The following is a 20,938-nucleotide window of genomic DNA, read 5'->3' as shown; positions in this document are numbered from 1 at the left end:
ACATCTAATTATATATTTCCAATGTCTCCAAACCAAACAAAGACATCCAAAGCACAAGTTTAAGCTCTGGTATGTTGATGATCATCATGCATGAAGGCCAAATATTCATGAGCACCTGCACAACCAATGTTGGAACATTGCTGTGGGCTTTTCATTGAAGTCAGCTTGAAGAACAATAGTGCTTAGACTCAACAGTCATTTTCTCCAATGATTCCTTTTCGCGTTATGAAATGGCCATTTTAGTAAGACATATTAATCTGGATGTATCAGATGTGTTTGTGCTAAACATTTTTTAATCATGGCCACCCTCCTTTGGGGAACCCACTCTATGGACCATTAACAGATACTATCATGGACTACAATGCCATTTCATTCTTCATCTAATGTGAGTTGCACTTTATATTAAAACATTGCAAAATAATAATGTTATTAGTAAAAATAACGTAGACGTTTAATACAATACCTGCCTTCAGCAAATTATGAAACTGAAAAACTAAAAGCTTAATAAGAAACAATCTTGTATCCTTTAGAAAGTTGATTTAAATGAGGAGAGCAGCTTATGTCTGCCTCCAACTGAACAGCCTCTGAAGTGGGCTGCTTTAAAAGGCTGATGAAGCTGATGAAGGTTGGTGCCTGTCAATGGTAAATAATGGATGGCCTCTGCAGTTCCTCTCAGTCATTTTCCTCCTTGAGAAGTGTCTGGTAACACATTAAGCTCCAGCCTGAATGGCTCATGTTTTCTAGTGTCTGCTCCGGCCACTGCCTGCACCTTTCTCTCTCTATTATTCTCTGCCTTCTCTTTTTCTCTCCCATTTTCTCTTGTTCCCTTTCTCTTTATTTCTCTCTCTCTCTCTCTCTCTCGTTGGGATGGACTAGAAGGGCGTCAGTTAGTACAAAAGGGTCTTGGCATGACGTGGGGGGCTTTTGTTTGTGTCTGTCAGCAAAGGGGTGTCTCTACCTGATGGGATTCTTGTCAGCTGGGGGCTCTGGGGGACATCAATCAATGTGTTTCCACTCACCACCACCCCCTGCTCAGAGAACACAGCACAAGGCCAAGTGACCTGCATGCCCCATCACTTATGACACTTTTCCACGGCATGGTTCCTACTCTAATCATCTCTGCTCTACTGAGTTCTTTTGCTTTTCCTTTAGGCAAGTTTGGTACCTGAGGAACTGGGTACTTTTTAGTCCCTGTTTACATGTGACAACATGCAAACACATGATAAGTAATCAGTGCTTCATGCTACCACTGCCGTTGTTGTGGTTTCCAAAGCTCATGGTTAAAATTAGAGACAGTGTTTTGTGATTTCATTGGCTACTTTTTTGGATGTGAAGCTTTATGGTGAAAAACCAACCAGGTACTAACAAGTAGAGCAAGTACCATGCAATGGACAACCCCCTTTAGGTCCCACTTTTCCTCAACTTGACCACTAAAAATGTCTTTGACTTCTGGTAGAGTTTTTGTTTAATTGTTTGTAAGATATGGTATATGTAGTTTATATGAAACACTGGAGAAAATGCCAGGCATGGGCAAGAAGAGTGTAAGCCCCTTAGTATTGTCCTGTGACACAATAGAACTGAGGACAACATTCAACAATATTAGCCCATTATTCAGTGCAGTATTAGCAAGTGTAGGGATCTGTTAGCTGATACAACAGCTGGGCCTATAGTATTCTGCTCTGAGCATGTTGAAGCTGTAAAATGACGTATTAGAAATAATGGCTGACTTCACAGTCTGGTGGAAGCATGTGCTAGTATTCAAACTCACAGGTTGGTAGAATCGTTATTTATTGGCGGCCACATAGCAAATGGGTGGAATTGCATAACTGCATTAACTATTGATTAATGGCATATTAAATAGTCTAGAGGATGTGTTTAGTGATTTGGAAAGTTCACCAGAAAATACTTAATTACCTGGCAGTGTCCTTGTGTGCTCTAGGAAAGATACTGTCAAAAGAAAACCACAAAAACCAGCCAAAGAGTCACCCCTCTCCACAGCCTGATTAAACCCTCACCACAAGCACTATTTAACTGAGCGTACACCTGAGGGACAGCTTATCTGGGATCAAATTGGGTTTGGGCAGATGTCTGCATGCTGCACATTCATTTGATTCATTGGTGTGATATCGTTCTTTTTGCCTCGAGGTCAGACGAGTGTACAATAGCTCGGCTGAGTCACTGCTTGCTTTGAACAGATACTTGAAGTGAGATGGGAGAGATTTTTGGCCTTCTCGCCAAGGCTGAAGTTTGGAGGCTCTTTCTAGGTGAAATTCCAACACGTTCACAATGCCGGGAGGCCCACAAAGGTCTGTACTAAGGCTATAGGAGTTTTTTTGTGTTGGAGATGTGAGTCACAACTTTCCAGACAGTGATGTGTGTGTGTTTGTGTATGTTGCCAGATTAAGCCACAGTGATAGGGGGAATTCAGCTAACTCTATTCAGTGACCAAAAGAAGTTGTGGTTAGGGGGGTTGGGCAGGGGATTTATCTGCTGAGAACACTTTTTAAACCAATGTTCTCTGGATGAACTGGCAAATCAAAACATTTAACAGTAATTGCTAATGCTGCCTTAAGAATTTTAGTTCAGCAAGACTCCACTGGATCAGATTACCATCACATTGTTCTGAGGGCTAGGGGTTTGGGGGTAGACACTTGTGGGTTACACAAAGGTGCTAAAATACACACTGCAAGAAAAGAAAAAAAACAATAAGAAAGAAAGGAATGCCTGTCTTCTAACGAACTTTCCAAATGATGATCCTTAAAATCATTTTCATAACTGAAAGATGTTGGGACTGAATGAATGCTTAAAGATAATAATAACTTTATGAGAATATTTAACTGGAATTTCACTGAATAAAATGTGGATAATGACAAACATGAACCGTGTTTTATCTTCATAGTAATTTAAATCCAAAATTATAAGCATGTAAGATACTCTGAGTGTATATTTGCAATTATTTTGTACTCAATTCACTCAAGGAGAGGTCTAAGGTTCATCAAGAATCGCACAGTCGAAGTATTTACTGCCCCCAGACTCCAGGAAATCTACCGAACCCTTCCAAAAACAACTCTTTCTTTCTAGTTCTCCTTGATGATTGTTTCCTTGCCAAGATTTTAAAAGCATGTCCTTAGAGAGGGGAACAATATGTGGGAGTCGATGCTATCAGGGTTGGCTGAAGGCTGCGATGGCAGAAGAATGGCAGCTTTGTGCCCGGCTCAGCCTTCAGAGGCTCTGGAGCAGTGAACAGGTATCAGAGAGAAGCCAGAAAAATCTGCCAGAACGACACCAGTCCCACCAGAGCAGTCCCTCCAGACCAGGCCTTCATTTCGTACAAAAGCAAAGGCTGCAAAATACAAGGGGAAAAGCTTTTTAAGGTTGAGGGCAAACAAGAAGTAGAGATATGGTACAGAATGGAATTTCCCCAACCATTCAAACCTTTGAAATAGGGGTGTCAAGCTCAATCCAACTCATTCCAAAGTTATCAAATGGTAGTCAGTTCCTGTGCTTCACAGCCCAAAGCTGGTGGGGTTTATACCTTTCTTGCAAGCACTTGGCATTCAGCATGTTGACCTGTGCTTCTACCAGAGTATCTCTTAAGATTAGAATATCAAAATGCGCTTGCACAGCTGAGCATGTGTCTATAAAAAGTGCATGTTAAGAAGTTGAAAACACTAATTACAAGGAGTATCTACAAACTTCTGGACATACCTGTTGTATCTCATGCTTCCACACATTCTACCTGTATGCTCCTCCTCCTCCTCATAACTGACACAAGTATTTTTTTATTGTATCAGTTCGGAGCTAGCTAGAGCAAACAGACATGCCATTGTGGGCCTTTCCCCATGAGGCCAAGTGCAAAAGACTCTGACATTTCTTTAAGAGAACGGAGCCACCCAACAAAAGTAAAAGAGCTTACTGAATGCAAGCTTGACTCTGTAGGCTCCAGCAGAGGTATGGTCACTGGAGGATTAGGCACTAGAAGACATTTCAAGTTACATCTGTCTGTTACACTCACCATGTACGTTTCTATGTATGTGATATCTGATACAGAAAAAAAGGCCCTAACTCTCTCTGGGATGGTACATCACACGTCACTGTGGTTGTACCTCAAAAGTTGGTTTTCTGCAGATTTATTTACAGAAATTATTTATACTGTGTCCATTACCAAACGGCCAGCAATTGTCTCAAACCTACGCTTTGCCTTTTTCCAATTAAGGTAAGTAATATTTAAAAAACATACAAATATTCATTCATTATCTGTAACCCTTATCCAGTTCAGGGTCATAGTAGGTCCAGAGCCTACCTGGAATCATTGGGCACAAGGTAGGAACACACTTACCAACGTTTTTGGACTGTGGGAGGAAACCAGAGCACCCGGAGGAAACCCACGCAGACACTGGGAGAACACACCACACTCCTCACAGACAGTCACCCGGAGTGGGAATCGAACCCACAACTTCCAGGTCCCTGGAGCTGTGTGACTGCGCCACCATGCCGCCTCATACAAATATTATGTATAGAAGTGTTTTCCCCCAAGAAAGTAAATGTAGTTTACATTTAGGGAATACAGTTGGACCCAAATTACATTGGTGAGCATTTGAGGGTGCATTTACACTTATAGTCACATTCGTTTACAACAATGTCCATGTGCAGTAGCCATTTACAATGTATCTTTAATGTTATCTTTAAATGTAGCCATTTACAATGTAATTACATCTGTCTGATATATGTCATATCAAATATATGACATATTATAATACAAGAATTTTTCTTATAATCGACTTATATTAATTGTCTCAGATAGACATGTCCCAACAGAAATGGGACATTTTCAAATAAATAATATATTTTAGGCATATTCCAATACCTCCTTGTTTCTACACTCATGGTCCATTCTCTCAGCTCCACTGACCATACAGGAGCATGTTGTAGTTCTACAATTACATACTGTAGTCCATCTATTGCTCTGCATAACTTGTTAGCCTCCTACCACCCTGTTCTTCAAATGGTAAGGGCACGCACAGAGCAGGTATGATTTGAATCATACTCAGTGCTGCAGTGACAGTGTAGGATGGCAGACTATGTGAAAAGATGTAACATGCTAGGATTTTCGTTGTGGTGTCATGGGGCGTCCCAGATCACAGATTTTTGGTTATGTCACATACCATGACCATTACTCGTCCCCGACGCTCATATTCGGTTCAGACACTGGAAATTTGTCAGATACGACAAAATTGGGCCAAATTTGTGTAGTCAAATCCCGGCATTAGTGTGTGTTGTGCTTGTATGAGTGCATTGGACACAGCAGTGCTTAAAAATACAAGTGTGATTTACATATTTTGCTATGATACTTACATATATTTATAAAGTATATGTTTACATTCATTCTTTATCTGTAAGCACTTGTCCAGTTCCGGGTCCGGAGCCTACCCGGAATCATTGGGCGCAAGGCGGGAATACACCCTGGAGGGGGCACCAGTCCTTCACTGGGCAACACAGACACACACACACATTCACTCACACACTCACACCTATGGACACTTTTGAGTCGCCAATCCACCTACCTACCTACCTACCCACGTGTTTTTTTGGACTGTGGGAGGAAACCGGAGCACCCGGAGGAAACCCACGCGGACACAGGGAGAACACACCACGCTCCTCACAGACAGTCACCTGGAGGAAACCCACGCGGACACGGGGAGAACACACCAACTCCTCACACACAGTCACCTGGAGCGGGAATCGAACCCACAACCTCCAGGCCCCTGGAGCAGTGTGACTGCAACACTACCTGCTGCGCCACCGTGCTGCCCTATGTTTACATTTACATTATAATATATGCCCACTCACTTATGACATATTTGCACATAAACCATATATCAGCTTTCAGTATGGATGCAGCTCCCTGATATGTAAGCTACATATTACAGTGGAAACATGTGGATAAGTAACAACATAAACTGATGTGTGCTATCAATTTAACAGCATAGTACTTTTTGTTAATAGTGTAATGGATGCAAGAAGCAAACTGTGCCAGTAACATTTCCAGTGCCATAGATGTTGATGAGAGAAGGGTTTTTGTTCTGTGTAAAAGAGAGTATTGTGGCTTGCATTTCATTTAAGTGTTCATTTGGCAATTGTCCATCCCTGGAAGTGGCACACAGCTAACAACACAGCTGCAAAAACCGAATATTCCTTATTCCTTGTGGACGTCTCACCTTCCAGTATAGCTACAAGCATCCCAGTCTGGAAGTCCAAGAAAACACAATTAGCCTCTTTCCTTTTGGGTGTGTGGGACGACCCTACCTCTCCACGTCAATAAGAACAGTGTTAATAGTGTTCTCCTCCAAGTGTGTTCAGCTTTCCAAAAGCATGGCGCATCATAGTCTCTGTCTCAGCCACAGATGCTCAGCCCACAAGTAGATGGAGAATCTGATACCTTCATTGCATTAATCTGGCCTCATTCTCAGGTTTCAGCTGCATTCTGATTGGTTCTCTGTACATCTGCATACATGTACTTCTGTGTATTGTTTTGTACTGGCTCTGGTACTAGTCCGACGTGTACACAGCCTGCCAAAATAGCAGACATGTGATTGGTCCATGTGCATGTCAGTCAAATTCTTTTCCTGCAGCAGTAGGTGGTTTTTGGTCATGTTGGATAGTGAAAGATACCAGACACTCCCTAGAGTCTCTGGCAATGTGAGTCTAGGTGCATCGATGCCCGTAATAAATATAACCAATATTTAAAAACTAAGCTGCAAAAGAAGCATGTTTTGAATTCATCCTGGTTGTGAGGTCACAACACATTTATTTATGACTGTGCATTCAGCCTACACATTAATTCTGAAGTGATAAACAGTTTGTTAGACCTTAGAATAAACCCCTAAGCCACCAAATGTATAGTGTGCCTTTTGCTAATCCTTAATTCTTATGAATTTCTGTTTGTAACATTTCATATTTTGCCTTCTGACCCAATTTGTGTCTTTGCTCCTGAATTATTAAATGCACAATATCAAACCCTGGTATTGAATATGACAGATCAGATGTTATTCAGGATACACAGAACACACATGCTTAATTCTGCCATATTTTAACCAAAGCTCACAGAGATCAGAGCATATGGACTGGGAGTCCCATAATCTGCTTACATGTATACTGTTGCTTGGTCTGAGAAATATTAAATTAGATGAGATACGAGTGCGAGCATATGGGTGAACAGTGAGCAGCCTTTATATGAGACCTTCAGCTAAAGGCTTGGGCAACATTGATCATGAATTCAGAAAACATGACCATTGTAACATGAGACATTTCAGTGATCAAAGTGTTCAGCGCACACAGATTCTAGCATGGAGAGAGGAGGTGGGGGTGGGAGTGGGAAGGTGGGGGTCGGGCGGTTAAAATCAGGGAGCACCAACACTGCGGCCCCTAGGTTTGTAACAAAATCCTGTGTTTTTAAAAAGGAATCCATTTAACCATCATGTCCATGTGACTGCTGCTCTGAAGTACTGCCAGAATGCCCATTCCCAGCCTCTGCTGCAGTGCTACTTATCCACTTCAGTTTTTGCTGTTATATGATTTACAGTTTCAAATAATGACCTTCAAGAAAGGCTTTATTCTCCAGCAAGAATGTTCTTAGGATTTAAGGTTTAGATTTCATGAATGTAAAGTCTCAGTGGATACACATAAAAAAAGATTTTTTTAAATTTATTTAAAAGGAAAAATGTATTCAAAATGGAGTTATTACGCATTTTTATTTATTTAATTTATTTTTTATTTCCAATGAGAGCAACTCAAATAAGGTGAAGTTTCAAGTCTTGAAATCCCTGAATTAACTACTTTATACTCCATGGAGGGGTCTCCAAATTATGGCTCAACAGATTTACCCTAAGATCAGTACAGAATCTCTTGTACATCAATGCCATCAAATGATTGTAGAAACTGTCACAGCCAATGTTACTCAAGGGTTAATACTAGGGAGCTAATTCATTCTCTAGTCTTTGGGAAGACTTTAGATATTGGAACATTGCTTTGAAGAGTTGATAGCAACTATATAAACAATACTAAGGTCAAGTATTGATATTTGGGGTTTAGTGGATCATAAACACAAAAGGTAAGAGAGAATACATTTCTCTGCTCCACAGCCCAAAGCCAAAGGGTTTAACACCCCCCTAAAGCACTTTAAACACAGCTCAACTTTGTGATCTCAATTCTCTCATTAGTAGAGGTGTCTACAAGCCTCTACAATATAATGAAACATAGCTGACATTCAAGATGTTTTCACTTGCCATGATATCATGTTCTTCAGTGTAAGGTTTCTATCTTCCAGTAGCAAACAACTGTAGTGTGTGGTGTTCTAGTCAAAGGCGTACCATGAATGAGAAATCTGGCACTGATACAGGGCATATATACACTGCACTGGACTGAACACAGTTTATAAAAGTCTCTAGTGAAAGAAAGACACAGTAGACTTGTGTCATTAAAAGATACTATATCAGATCAGCTGTGCTTTAGATTTAGCCTATCAGAGCCCAGGCCCGGGTCACCATATAGACACATTATGAGGAAAAATGAAGTAGACAACATGCATTAGTAGACATATTTCTATTCTATGATAATTTTTGGGTTAAAATCTTATTGTTTAATGTCAAAATAAACATCACAACAACCATTCTGCAACTTGAATTTAATAATTTTGTTCTTGAAATAGGATCAGAATGGGTCACATGTAACATACGACAGGTAAGGCTAGACAATCATTCAATGTCAATATATACTGCATTATAAAATATTTCAATAACAATGATATGAATTTTAAACACATTTTCAATATTTCAACATACATTATTTAAAACATCTGTCACTGACTGATGTTAATGACAGGGCACAGTCGTCAGTTCTGCACACTTAATTAAAAATTTTGTTTAAAATATTAACATTAATAAAAACAGATTTTATACTGTTCACATCGACCAAAATGAAGAAATATACCGTGATATAAATTCTGGCCATATCATCCAGCCCTAACGACAGGTTACTAAAGCATTTGAATAGCTTTTTGGAACACACTTTTTAGAAACAAAAATATGATTTTAAACTTTCTATGGTCGCTATGGACTCATCATTGTCATCCTTTAAATGAAGTCACATGAATACAAATTCACACACTGTCATGTGACTACATCCAGGATGTTCAGTAAATGTCACTTAGGAACATCGTGAAAGATGAAGCTGTGCAGGGAACTTTCCAGAATATATATTGTTTGTGACACATATGTCACCATGGGCTTTTAGCGCACTTTCACACAAGCCTTTATACATCCCAGTACATCACATTGTCCAACACAACAGTCACGAGTGCTAACGCCACATGGAAGTGATACCCCATCGGCTTCATCAGAGAGCTTTCACTTAGTGAAGCAGATCTGCAAATTGATTTTCCATCCATTCAAGCTCATGATTTCACAATTAGGGGCATCACTCTGCGGACCCCAGTGCACCCCATCAAGAACATCTGCCACGGAATTGCATGGGAACAATAAAGAGCATTAAGTCTGAAAGCTTTTGTAACATTGAAGAATTTTAACCTCGTTAGAAGCCCATCTCTGAGGAAGTGCAGGAGTGTCTGATGATTGCTGAGACTTGATTATCCTCATGTGTGGTTCACTGGGGTGTGACTGGCCCGATAAGTGGCTCCAAATCAATTACATTTGGACTTAAAATGCTTTCAGTTTGGGCATGAAATGTACTTATTAAAAGAGAAAATGGGTTTAAGGGCCCAATTTGCTGATTTCCCTGGTCAAACACCAAATAAACCTTGCAACAGATGAGTAAAATCAGGTGTGTTTAAGCAGAGTCATCATGCATCATGCAAATTTTGGCAGCTCTGTTTTATTTAGTGTAAGAAAATATGATTTGAAAAAAAGAAAAGACCATACTGTCACATTATTTTTATTATTTAGTACTATGAGTGATTTCAGTTGTGCCAAGAATGCAGCTGAGCACTCTGTGTGTGTGTGTGTGTGTGGCTCCTTAGCTGGGCACAGCTGGCTTTTCCTTTTCTCTTTCACTCTATTTCCCCTCTTCACCCATACTTTAAACCCTTCACACACACACACACACACACACACACACACACACACACAAGCCACCCAAATTATAGCCACAAACACTGAATGACCACTTGACTGTTTGTCCCCTCTGGATGTTTTCCCCTGAACCTCGTCAGCGTCTGACCCGTGAAATCCTTAAACTGACCCAGACTGACCTAGAGCGGAGTGGCAGCTAATTTAGTAGTTTTTTAATGGCACTGTGTAATGGGGTTCACAGGTATAGCAGCATTTATAACTCTTTACAGTCACTGGGAAATGTGGCAGCACAAAAGAGGCAAAGAGAGGCAATTAAAAAAATAATAAAAAATCAGAAGCAAAATCAAGAATTTAAGACAAAAAAATGTATTAATGTCAAGAGATTTCTTTTTTAAATGCAGTAAACTGAATAATTCTGTGTGTGGCCAGAGCAAAGGATAACTAAAATAGGACTAAATTAATTTGAACACAGACAGGATACTCTATTACTACTTCGCGTTAATCATGATGAGGAGACATGCTGCCAATCTGTCATTAAATCCGACATACTGTCAGAGTCAGCAAATCAACTGCTTGGGAATCGACTACTCATCGCTAGTGTCAGGCATTTGTTCAGTGGAGAGTGACTGTCTAGATCCCATCCTCACCTCAAGTCAGTCCACACCTCAAGCAAGGCAGCCTTCTTTCACTAAGACACTGAGGCCCCGTTTACATCTGGAATGCGTCCTGGGGGATCAGATCATAAGTGGTCCACAGAGGATTTCCAGAGTGGGATTAACCTTAGTCCTATACTATATCCCCTTTCAATGGCAGATCACAATTCAAAATGTTGTGTTGTCCTGGACTAGACTTAATCCCTGTATGGGAGACCACCCCTTTGTGAACAGGGTACAATGCGTTTCTGACACACTCCTAACTTCAGAGGAGGTGACTGTAGTAGTGTATGTGCTTGGCACTTCCTTCAGTGGAAATTATTCAGACTTTCGATTACAAGTGGTCACTGAAAATGCCAGGTGTAAACAGCATAGCACTATAGGAGTCCCTTGTGAAAAACCTAAGTGTGAAAAGGCAAGACACAATATGTCAATATGAGAAGGAAAACTGTAAGCTGATGAATTATGAATTCAAAATATAAAATGAACTCTTAAATGTGGGAAATGTTTTATTACACAATTTTTAAAAACTCTTATTATTATTATTATTATTAATCTTATAAACTATTAATATCACTGCTCTCGTTTGATTTCTTGTTTAGGAAATCTGCTTTTTGACTAAATTGTGTTCGTGTTACATTCCGCGTTTTTCCAAGAAAAATACAAGCTAAACCCACGATGAGGGCAACTGGTCAGCTTCCACTGCGTCTCTGTCCGTTTCTAAACAAACTCTGGTGTGGTTCGTTTCAATTTTGAACAAAATACGAACCTGAGGCATCTAAACAAGCCAAACACAGGACGTGGTGACCCTAAATTTAAAAATATTAACTCCGCGAGGGAACTGTGTGCGTTAAAAAAAATTTGCCGAAGACTTGAGTGACCAGACGTCCTCTTTTGCCCGGACATGTCCTCTTTTTTAGACTTAAAAAATGTCCGGGTGGAATTTTGTTTTTCTAGAGCTTACATAGAATTTCGAGAAGCGTTTCGTTCACAAACTAGTCCCACCCTCCCCTACTCTGATTGGTTCGCTTGAGTGAGAAGGGGGCGTGGTGAAGGAGCCTAAAATCTTTTGATTGGACGGTCTGACTGTAGAGCTACCGTTATTGGTCGATAACCCTCTCTGTAAACATTTAATTGGTCAATCTGCACGTCAGTAGTCGTCGTTTACGTCAGGCAAAGCTCAAGTACCTACCCTCATCTCGAGGAGCTATGCCGAAACGTAAAAGAAATTCCCATGTTTTGTGTAGTAAATAAAGGTGTAAAGGACCTAAAAGCAAAGGTAAAGGACCGAAGACAAACCTATTAACGTCTCCTCTCTGTAGTGATCCTACATTGGTTTGTGGAGGAAATTCGGGGCTGTTTTGACCCCCTTATCCATTTTGCCACATCTTGCACACAGACACAACCCTGATAAGTGCATTAGTCGAAGCCCAGCTGGTGACTGGCTCACAAAATAAAAGTCTTAAGACACTTTAAATTAATTTGCTTCGATTTTATGTGTCAATGGAAACTCGAAACAGAAACCAAAACAGGACTAAAAGGCCGACTGTATGTGGGGATTTAAAAATATAGACTTGACCACATCGTTCAGCACTGTTTCCATGTGCCCCTGATTTGAACTCTGTAGGTCAGTGTGTAGTTTTTCAGTGATTTGTGTTCCAGAGAGATCCAGTAAACACAGATGATGCTGATCAACTGGCTCATTTTCTGCCCACCAGAGGAAGGTGAAATTCCTTTCTGCATCATTTCACTTAAACACAGTGATCCTGGGTGGCCACACTAAACCTTCACACCCTTCACTGAATACCTATAAACACCCCCACATCCTCTGGGCAGTGGGCTTCGCCTGTTACACTCTTCGCTTGACAACTGCAGCATTTTTTTCAGCCCATTACAGAGCACATTCACCACAAGAACAAATAACTGTGACACAGGCATTTTATTATTTAAGCATGCTGCGTTCAGCAAAGGATGTACTCTGCTTTAGTCAAACACTCAACCAAAGTTTCTTTTGAAATCAGTAGTAAACTTTTTGGCCCAGTGTTTGCATTCTGTCACATAAACCTTGGTGAGTTCAGCTGCTGACTGTAGGGGGTTATTTTCACTTTCAAATCTTAGTACACTTAATAGCACTGAGCATGGTGACCGTAGCCTTATTTACAGCCACTATATGTGCCTGGGTCCCCACTACCTACTTTAAAATAGTAAATATATTGATTTTTATTCTTTGTTCAAACTTGTACATAGAGAAATTCCTTGTATGTCTGCTACTTAATTAATAAATTATTGGCGGTTCTTCCTGACATTGTAGTAATTATTCCATTGCATTGTTCGCATCCAAGAATTCATGTTATCAAATACATGCAAACATCCTGGGGGTATCAGGGTGGAAATACAATGCAGCATACTGTGAAATGTAATACATTCTGAAAGATAATCCATGGCTCCTTTGTTGGTCGGAGCTGCAGTGAAGTCTGCACACAGATATAGAGACTATCTGATATGCAGTCAGATCATATCAAGGACTTCTGTTGTTCCACACTAATCTTCCCTGTTGCCTGTAGCTGTATCACACCATAGTAGTTGTACTATAAACTGTTGTAGCGGAATGGGTCTACATCTTGTAAGTGGAAATTTATGAGGTAGGAAGCAATGGTAGGGAAAAATATTTATTAAAAATCTGTGGAGATATATGTTGTGACATTGTTCTTTTATTTTATGTTCAGTTCACCACAAGTCACACCAAAGCATTTTAAAGGAACACTCCATAATATTTTAACTTAAAATTACTGCTTAAAAAGCATTGTGATGCTCCACTGACTAAGAATAGAGTCTTAAAAAACTCACCTAGATTTGCGTTTTATTCCCCAAAGAGCTTCTTTTTCATAATAAGAGACATTTTTTTTTGCCAGAGCAACTTATAATTCTAATCTTGTTACAGATGGTGTACGTAGTGTTAGATGTCAGACGCAAATATTCATTCACAAGGAACTGATCTCTGTAAATCTAAACTCTTCAAATCAAACAAAAATGGACAATCTACTGTATTCAAAAGCATATTTAAACTCTTGACAAATAACAGTGCTCTCTTTTACAAATTTGGATCTATTTTTTATGGATTCTGCATTTGATTCTGGCCTTATTCTGATGCCGGAGGATATTATCTGTGTGCTCATTAGGGTTATGTTGATAGCATATCGCTCTGGAGTGAGAAAGCACTCATAAAAGCACTGTATATTTAACATATGTGGATCCATTTGGAGTCATGCTTGCTGAGCTGGAAAGGCAACTTTGGTTTGGACAATTTTCTTTAATTCTGTCTCTGTTTCTCCAATGTAAACATCATCTCCCTCAAGGCAGACCCTGCTTCATGACTTGACTGGCACCTGCGTCCCATTCTCACATACACTGATACTGCAGTCTGTGGTCTTACATTTAATGAGACATTAATGTGATGAAGCAATCCAGTCACAGCATTGTGTGTGATTGTTGTGGGGGGGTAGACGTGTGTGTGTGTGTGTGTGTGTGTGTATGTGTGTGTGGGTGTAATTTACCTAAATAGCCTATCAGCAAAAGTATAACGAATAATAAATGCATGTGATAGTTACTAAAAAACTACTCAAAAAATGATCTGAGCTCCATTTTTTTTATTTTACTTTTATAAATATATTTTCTCCCTAATCATTTGTTGTCATAAGGTTTCCCTCAATAATGTGCGATGTCACCTACCTGGGAGGGTCGGAGCTAACACTTTTTCTAAGACATATGAATACAGATGCAGCACGACTCGACAAACATCTGCTACTACTGCTGAATGCAGATGCGGAGCTATGCTACTCATCCAGAGAGGGAAGCCTATGGGGCTGTCTTTGACTCCTGGCCTTTTGGATGGTTGAGGCATTATCAAGAATGTAGCCATTGTTAGGGCCACTCAGCAGCCCCAATCTGAGTTACTTTTATTGCACATTTGCCTCAGAGAAAAAATACTGGGTGTTTAAAGCTTTGCTACACTTATGGCTAAGCTAATGCTTTATCTAACTTCGCATGTTAGCTTATGTCTGCTAATTAGCTAGCTAAAGGGCTTTCAGAATGAAACGTATAAGCCATATCTTTATTTATGAATAATTTCAGCTGCGTACCATGAGTTCACTCTGTACCTAAGAGCATTCTCAGGCTTTTAATTTCAAGGAGTGAATCTGGCAAATGTTCTACAGCAATCTGCGGAACATGAAACCGGTTGGACAGTGTTTATCTTACTGTGTAAACACACATTTCAGGGTTCACCTTTCTGCCATCCAGTGTCTGAGATTGCATTGCAAGCTTGCACTAGTACAGGCTACCAGAAATAGACTCCTCTTTTGTATTCTATGGCAAATAAATGGACACCTTTCTCTAGAGTGATGGCGTGCCAGTCAAATACGTCTGGCATGATATACGCCAGAATACGTCTGGGTGTTTTTTTTTTAATCCACAACTAATCATTTGACATCAGTCCCTGACTTCATTAATGATCTCATGGAATACCATCAGATCTGCACAGGGCCTTAAAAGTTTCTCTCAAGTCCATGTCCTGTTACGGACAAAGACTTGGGAAAGCTGGCTTTATCGTCCAGACTCCGCATTCAGACATTTTTACAGCATTCCTCCCCGCTGCACTTTTGTAGCTCCTTTAATTTAATAGCACTGGAGTGGTTGGGAGGTGCCCGTAAATACCCCCCAATGTTCCTTAGCAGACGTCAGAGACCAGCTAACTGCTCTGTGCCAAACTGTGCCAAGGATGTGCCAAGACCTCATAAACCTTTTTTAGCAGAACGTAAAGTCATAGTTTAGCCAGAAATCACCTTTCTGTTTTGCAAATTAAATTAAACATATGGCCATTAGTTTAGCATTGTGTAACAGCCTGCTTAAATCATTACACACATCTTAAAGATGGAGTACGTGATTTTGTAGAAACCAGCAAGTGTAAGCTAGTTTTTTTGGCGGAAAAAGATCCTCACCTTTTTCTGCTCTGTGGTCTGTCTGACCGCTGGAAAAATGTTTGGTGTTTGCAAGTAGCCCTGGCTCTGTAAATGGGAAACAAACTTAGTATCTTGGTCTGAAATGGCTGAGAAATATTGCAGAGACCTCTGAACATTGAAAAAGCATGAAAAAAGAATAGGATGTTGCTCTGTTGTTTCATAGGTGGGTAACACGTACTTATTTTTGCTGTTTTAGTTGCATTACTTAAAGAGGAACTGACTCAAAATTTGGGAGACTGCAAACCGCATGAAAGTAAACCCATACTGAAAGTGCTACAAAAGTAAACAGCTCAAGTTCCAAATGAGTTTCTTTGGTAAACACTGAATAAAAACTTACAAACATGTAAAACGTTTTCCACAAACAAGTTACAGCTGGCTTCATACTGAAACATACCGTTCCACCTGAGAAGATGCAGAACATCTGAATGAACACAAATGAGCGGGGGAGTTTGTTAGAACAGTAGTTCTCCAGAATCATCTTTGGAGACATTAATCCTTCCTTTCAAAGCAGGGTGTAGTGATGGGAAGTCAGAGCAGACTTGAAACACTGAATTCATGGCTATCACTGATGTGGTAAAACCTCAGGCCAGATGCTGATGATGTGGATGTGACAGGTGCCGTTCCTGAAGGTCAGTTAGAAATTTGATCCAGCTCAGTGCTAGAGCTGCATCCCTGGAACCAAACTGCTAAAAACCTGCAGGCAGATCCGACTGCGTAGGCTGTAGAAGTTTAGTTACATTCTCATAAATCTACTGTATGTTTCATATTTCATGTTAGTGTATTTATTATATATCTTGTACTAATTTGGGACAATGAGTCTTTAGAAGGTGCCCACTTTGTCACTCTGTATACCTTGTTTATCCTTGTAAATGCAAATCAGATTAGCTCATCTGCTGATCCTATCACCTTTCAGCAGTGGCAGGGGGACACTGCCCACAGGACTCTGTTGGTTGGATATTTTTGGCAGCTGGGCTATCGAGCAGAGTTTAAAAACTCCAGCTGCACTGCTGTGTCTGATCCATTCATACAAGCACAACACACACTAACACGCCACCACCACGTCAGTGTCACTGCAGAGCTATGATCAACCTCCAAAGTAATCTCTGCTTAGTTTTGGACAATGCGTAAAGAAGCAAAGAAGGTTATTGTAAGCTTTTGGATGATCGTTGTATATTGTCACTGTCCAAAAAACACGTATCTACATTTATGTAGATTTTTAGTTTATCGTTTAAACCCTGTCTTTTACATTGTGTGAATATTATGAAACAATAGAAATGCTGTAAAATTACTTGAAATAAATCCTTTTTACATTGACTCCCACTGAATGTTTTAGAGGGTGGGGGGTTGTTGTTTTCTCTTTTTTTCTACTGTAAAGTTATATTTTTTCCTCTGACTCTCGGTAATATTTGAAGAACATGTATACAATCCATACAGTTAAGTATTAAAGTCTCAACACCCTTTGTTTACGAACTGATCAAAGTGGATTTGTACATTTGCCAACCACTGTGCCACAGTTTTAGCAACAAATTTTGGTTGAATAAAAAAGGCAGGCAGTTACTGAGCTTCTCTCAGGTTACTGTGTGAAGTACAACCCCTGGGTGCACATTACCAGTGTAACGCTCTCCTCATTAACACACAGCACAGCTCACCGATGACCAACTGGATGAGCCCTGGGCCTGTCAACCTGTACTGACCCTACCGTCTGTCTGAGTCCTGGACAGTTCCTGGCTGCTGGTGTTGGGCACGTGAGGCAGGTATGAGTTACATAAACGTCCTGCTTTCAAAAGAGCAGAGCTCAGCATCTGTGTGATGTCTGCTTTCCTAGTTCTCAGACTGGCCTGTGAAATGTGGAAACTGTGAGCTGCAAAAATATTTACAAATCCACTGTTGTTTCAAGATTTGTGGGTAGGGAATAGGGAAATCTGAACTCTGATATTGCACAAATATTATAGCACATATTGTAGTGTGTTGTTACTTGCCAGCGTTGTCCCATGTCAAGCCTATGTCAGCTTAATAGCACGTGTCTGGCTTCTGTCTGGTTTAACACCGAAACTATTAAGCCAAACTCATCAATCCAGTTCTTCCATTTTTCATGCAACCACTTCAGTGCCACCATCACAATAAACAAGGTTACAAGACTTAAGTTCTTACACGTGTAATAAAAATGAAAACACTGCATATCCATCATGTACAATATCTGATTATCAACAGCATTAAAGTCAATTCAGTTGTAACATTACATTTTTATAGATTTATTGGCTGAATAAACAAGTTTGTAAACATGAACCACCATATCCAACATTTCTGAAATGGCACCAACTTTCAGAACTTTAAACTTCTGTTAACTTTCAAAGAGCATACAACAAGCAAGGCCTTGGCTTTCCTTTCAAACACAAGGAAGCATTGAAAAAAGAACACTGACGGAATCCACACATTGAAAAACTCGTCCAAAAGCAGTAACCTAACCCTTATCTGAATAATACAACTGCTAAGTGCATATTTCACCCCAGATTTTGTAATGTTTCGCTGTTGCAATTCTTTACATAAGGAAGACCTTCGTGCTCACACTGAACCTCATGCAGTCGTTCAGATGTTTGTAAGTGTCTCATATGAATGTGAATAGAAACTTCAAAATGATGATGATGATCAGCGGTGGTACTGCATCTGTTCTTCGTTTTAATAATAAAATATAACAACATTTAAATATTAGTATCGGCTTTTGTTATCTGTGGTCTGATGTTTTATCATTTTTAAGAGCAACAAAAGTGAAAGTGTAGAGCTTGTGAAGGCACAGATTCAGTGTATTCATATCATTCATTCTGTCCAAAGAAAGACATGTATCTCCAAAGTTTAACTTTATAGGAGAAGGGGGGAAAAACGTTCTTAACTTTCAGTGGAAGTTTGTGTAAAAATATTTTATTCCAAGTAAATTTGGAGCATTTCTATTGGTCCATTCATCATGAAACTTTCACACAATGTGAAGGACAGCTACTGGGTTTAAATAATGTAATAAACTAAAAATCAACACGAATGGAGATACATGTTTTATCTTTGGACAGTGACGATCTGTCGTGATTTTAGGTCATTACTGACTGTTTGGCTAATGTTCCAAGCTTGTTGTAACTTCAAGGACAATACAATGTAGTTCTTGCAGGAGGTCCATTATGGCCGTGTAGCCTTCATGAGCTGTTGCTAATACAGGGTGAGTTACAGCTGAGCCATGTTACAGAAAAAAGCAATGGTGTGACTGCCAGGTAGGGAACTGAACCCCAGTTTTCAGCCCCAGGGTAGCAGATTATACTCTATGCTATTCCCGCTACTACTGACAGATGTGATGCTTCTAAGTGCATGTCTTTACTCCACTGTTGGTATAGTTCTGGTGTAGTGTGTATGCAGTTCTGTTTATTAGCTCTATTAACATAGATCCGGCTGCTATACTAAAGACTCGCAAACTGGCGCGCTGTCCGAGTCCTGGCTGTGCATGGAGCTCAGTCCTGTGTCCGAATCATCGTCATTGCTGTTGCAAGTCTTTGAGAGTCCCCTGGCCTGCTCCACCCAGGTGCTGGGGCTTTGTGCTGGGGGCACCACAGGACTGTCCATGTCAATCCCATCCCCGTCCTTTATCCTGGCACATGCCTCCTCCTCCTCATCCTCCTCGTCCTCCTCCAAATCCAGCGAGTCCACCTTCTCCAGTAGGTCCCTCAGCTCTCTATCCCTCTCTTCCCAGACCTCCTCACTCAAGTCCAGCTGATTCCTGACCTCCTCCAAGTCCGTGCTCAGCCTCAGGCCGATGTACAGACTCGTGTCCAGCTCGGTTCGGACTTGTTCCTCTTCCAGCAGTGAGTCTTCTGGTCCCGGAGTGTTCTTGGAGCATCTGCGCTCCATCCAGCGCCGGTTGAGCTCCTCCTCGATCTGACTAACCAGGCTGACCGCCAGAGCCTCACGTTCCGCCAGTTCCTCGTGCAGCCGAAGTACCTCCTCGCACTTGTCTGCGTACTCCTCCAGCCGCAGAGCGAGGAGGACCTCTTCAGAGTGAGCGCTGACATCCTCACACCCTCCGTCCTGCTCGGAGCCCACCAACTTCGTGGTCTGCTTGGTGTCCACGAAGTTTGTGTCCTGTTTGGTGGCCACTGTGTGCGTGTCCTTATTGGCTCCTACCAACTGTGTATCCTGCACTGTTTTGGTGCCCACCAGGTGAGTGTCCTGTGCGCAGTTGGCACCCACCAGGTACGTGTCCTGGACGTAGTTGGCACCATGGGCTCTGACACGGTCTCGGTGAACACGCGCCTCGCGCCGGTCGATCTCGGCGTCCAGCTCCTCGAGCCTGCGCATCTGCTGCCGGATGGTGTGGTCCTGCGACACCACCGCGTGCACCAGCGTCTCCATCCTCTCGGCCGCGCGCGCGTCCTTGGCTGCGGCCCGTGCGCGCCTCCTGTTCATCCGCTCGAGCTTCCTGAACGCCTTGCGGACGATGCGCCGCTGGCGCTCGCGCGACACCGCTGCGGCGGACGCAGAGGTAGAGGAGGCACGCGCGCTCTCACGGCTGAGCACGACGCGAGCCTCCGCGCTCCGCGGTTCGCCGCCGGCCGCCGACACATCGCTGCGCACGAGGACAAAGCGAACATTATCGCGCTCCTCGCCCCAAGCGTTCCACAGGCGCAGGAGCCGGGTGTTGTGAGGTAGCGCGCGCTCCGAGCCCCTCCATTTCTCCACGAGACAGTAAGAGTGCGCGCACGGCGTCGAGCGCTGCTCCTCCAGCAGAACTTTAATCACATCCGCGCACGTGGTGCGCTTGGACAGACCAGACACGAGCTTCTCCTCGCGGCAAACCCACACCGAGATCTGGTTCTCTTCCCTCTCCATCTCTCTGTCTCTCTCGCGCCCGCCGCCCGCCCGCGAGCGGTCGCGCTTCTCCTGAACGGCTCAAAGGGTGGTAACTGAACTAAACAGAGACAAACGGAAAGAAAAGTTTTATCCTACGTTAATTCAAACAATAAGTAACGAAGAAAAGCCTCTGTTAAATTTTGGAGTTTTCCGTTAACAGTTAAACGTTACGACGCTCCGCTCCAGAGCTGGCTCGCGCTGCGCGGGGATGTTCCGAGCCCTCGCTCCGGTGAGATGACGGCGCAGTTAAAGTTCACAGTGGCGTTGTTTTGTTGTTGATTTCCCCCCTCTCTTTTCG

The 20,938-nt window shown here is 41.7% G+C and overlaps 1 protein-coding gene across 1 annotated transcript; it reads right to left on the bottom strand.

The window, feature by feature from the left end:
- Positions 1-18,001: 18,001 nt before the first annotated feature.
- On the bottom strand, positions 18,002-20,853 carry rassf10b (Ras association domain family member 10b). The gene has a single exon (XM_066647972.1). It carries the CDS (start codon positions 20,617-20,619, stop codon positions 19,189-19,191), a length of 1,431 nt encoding a protein of 476 aa, XP_066504069.1. The 5' UTR covers positions 20,620-20,853; the 3' UTR covers positions 18,002-19,188.
- Positions 20,854-20,938: the final 85 nt, after the last annotated feature.

Source organism: Hoplias malabaricus, chromosome 16 (genome assembly GCF_029633855.1).
Source record: "Hoplias malabaricus isolate fHopMal1 chromosome 16, fHopMal1.hap1, whole genome shotgun sequence".
Classification (NCBI taxonomy): Eukaryota; Metazoa; Chordata; class Actinopteri; order Characiformes; family Erythrinidae; genus Hoplias; species Hoplias malabaricus.
This window is presented reverse-complemented; position numbering and strand designations above follow the sequence as displayed.

Excerpts from the sequence above, each read along its gene's own strand:
- rassf10b (XM_066647972.1), bottom strand. The coding sequence starts at position 20,619 with ATGGAGAGGGAAGAGAACCAGATCTCGGTGTGGGTTTGCCGCGAGGAG.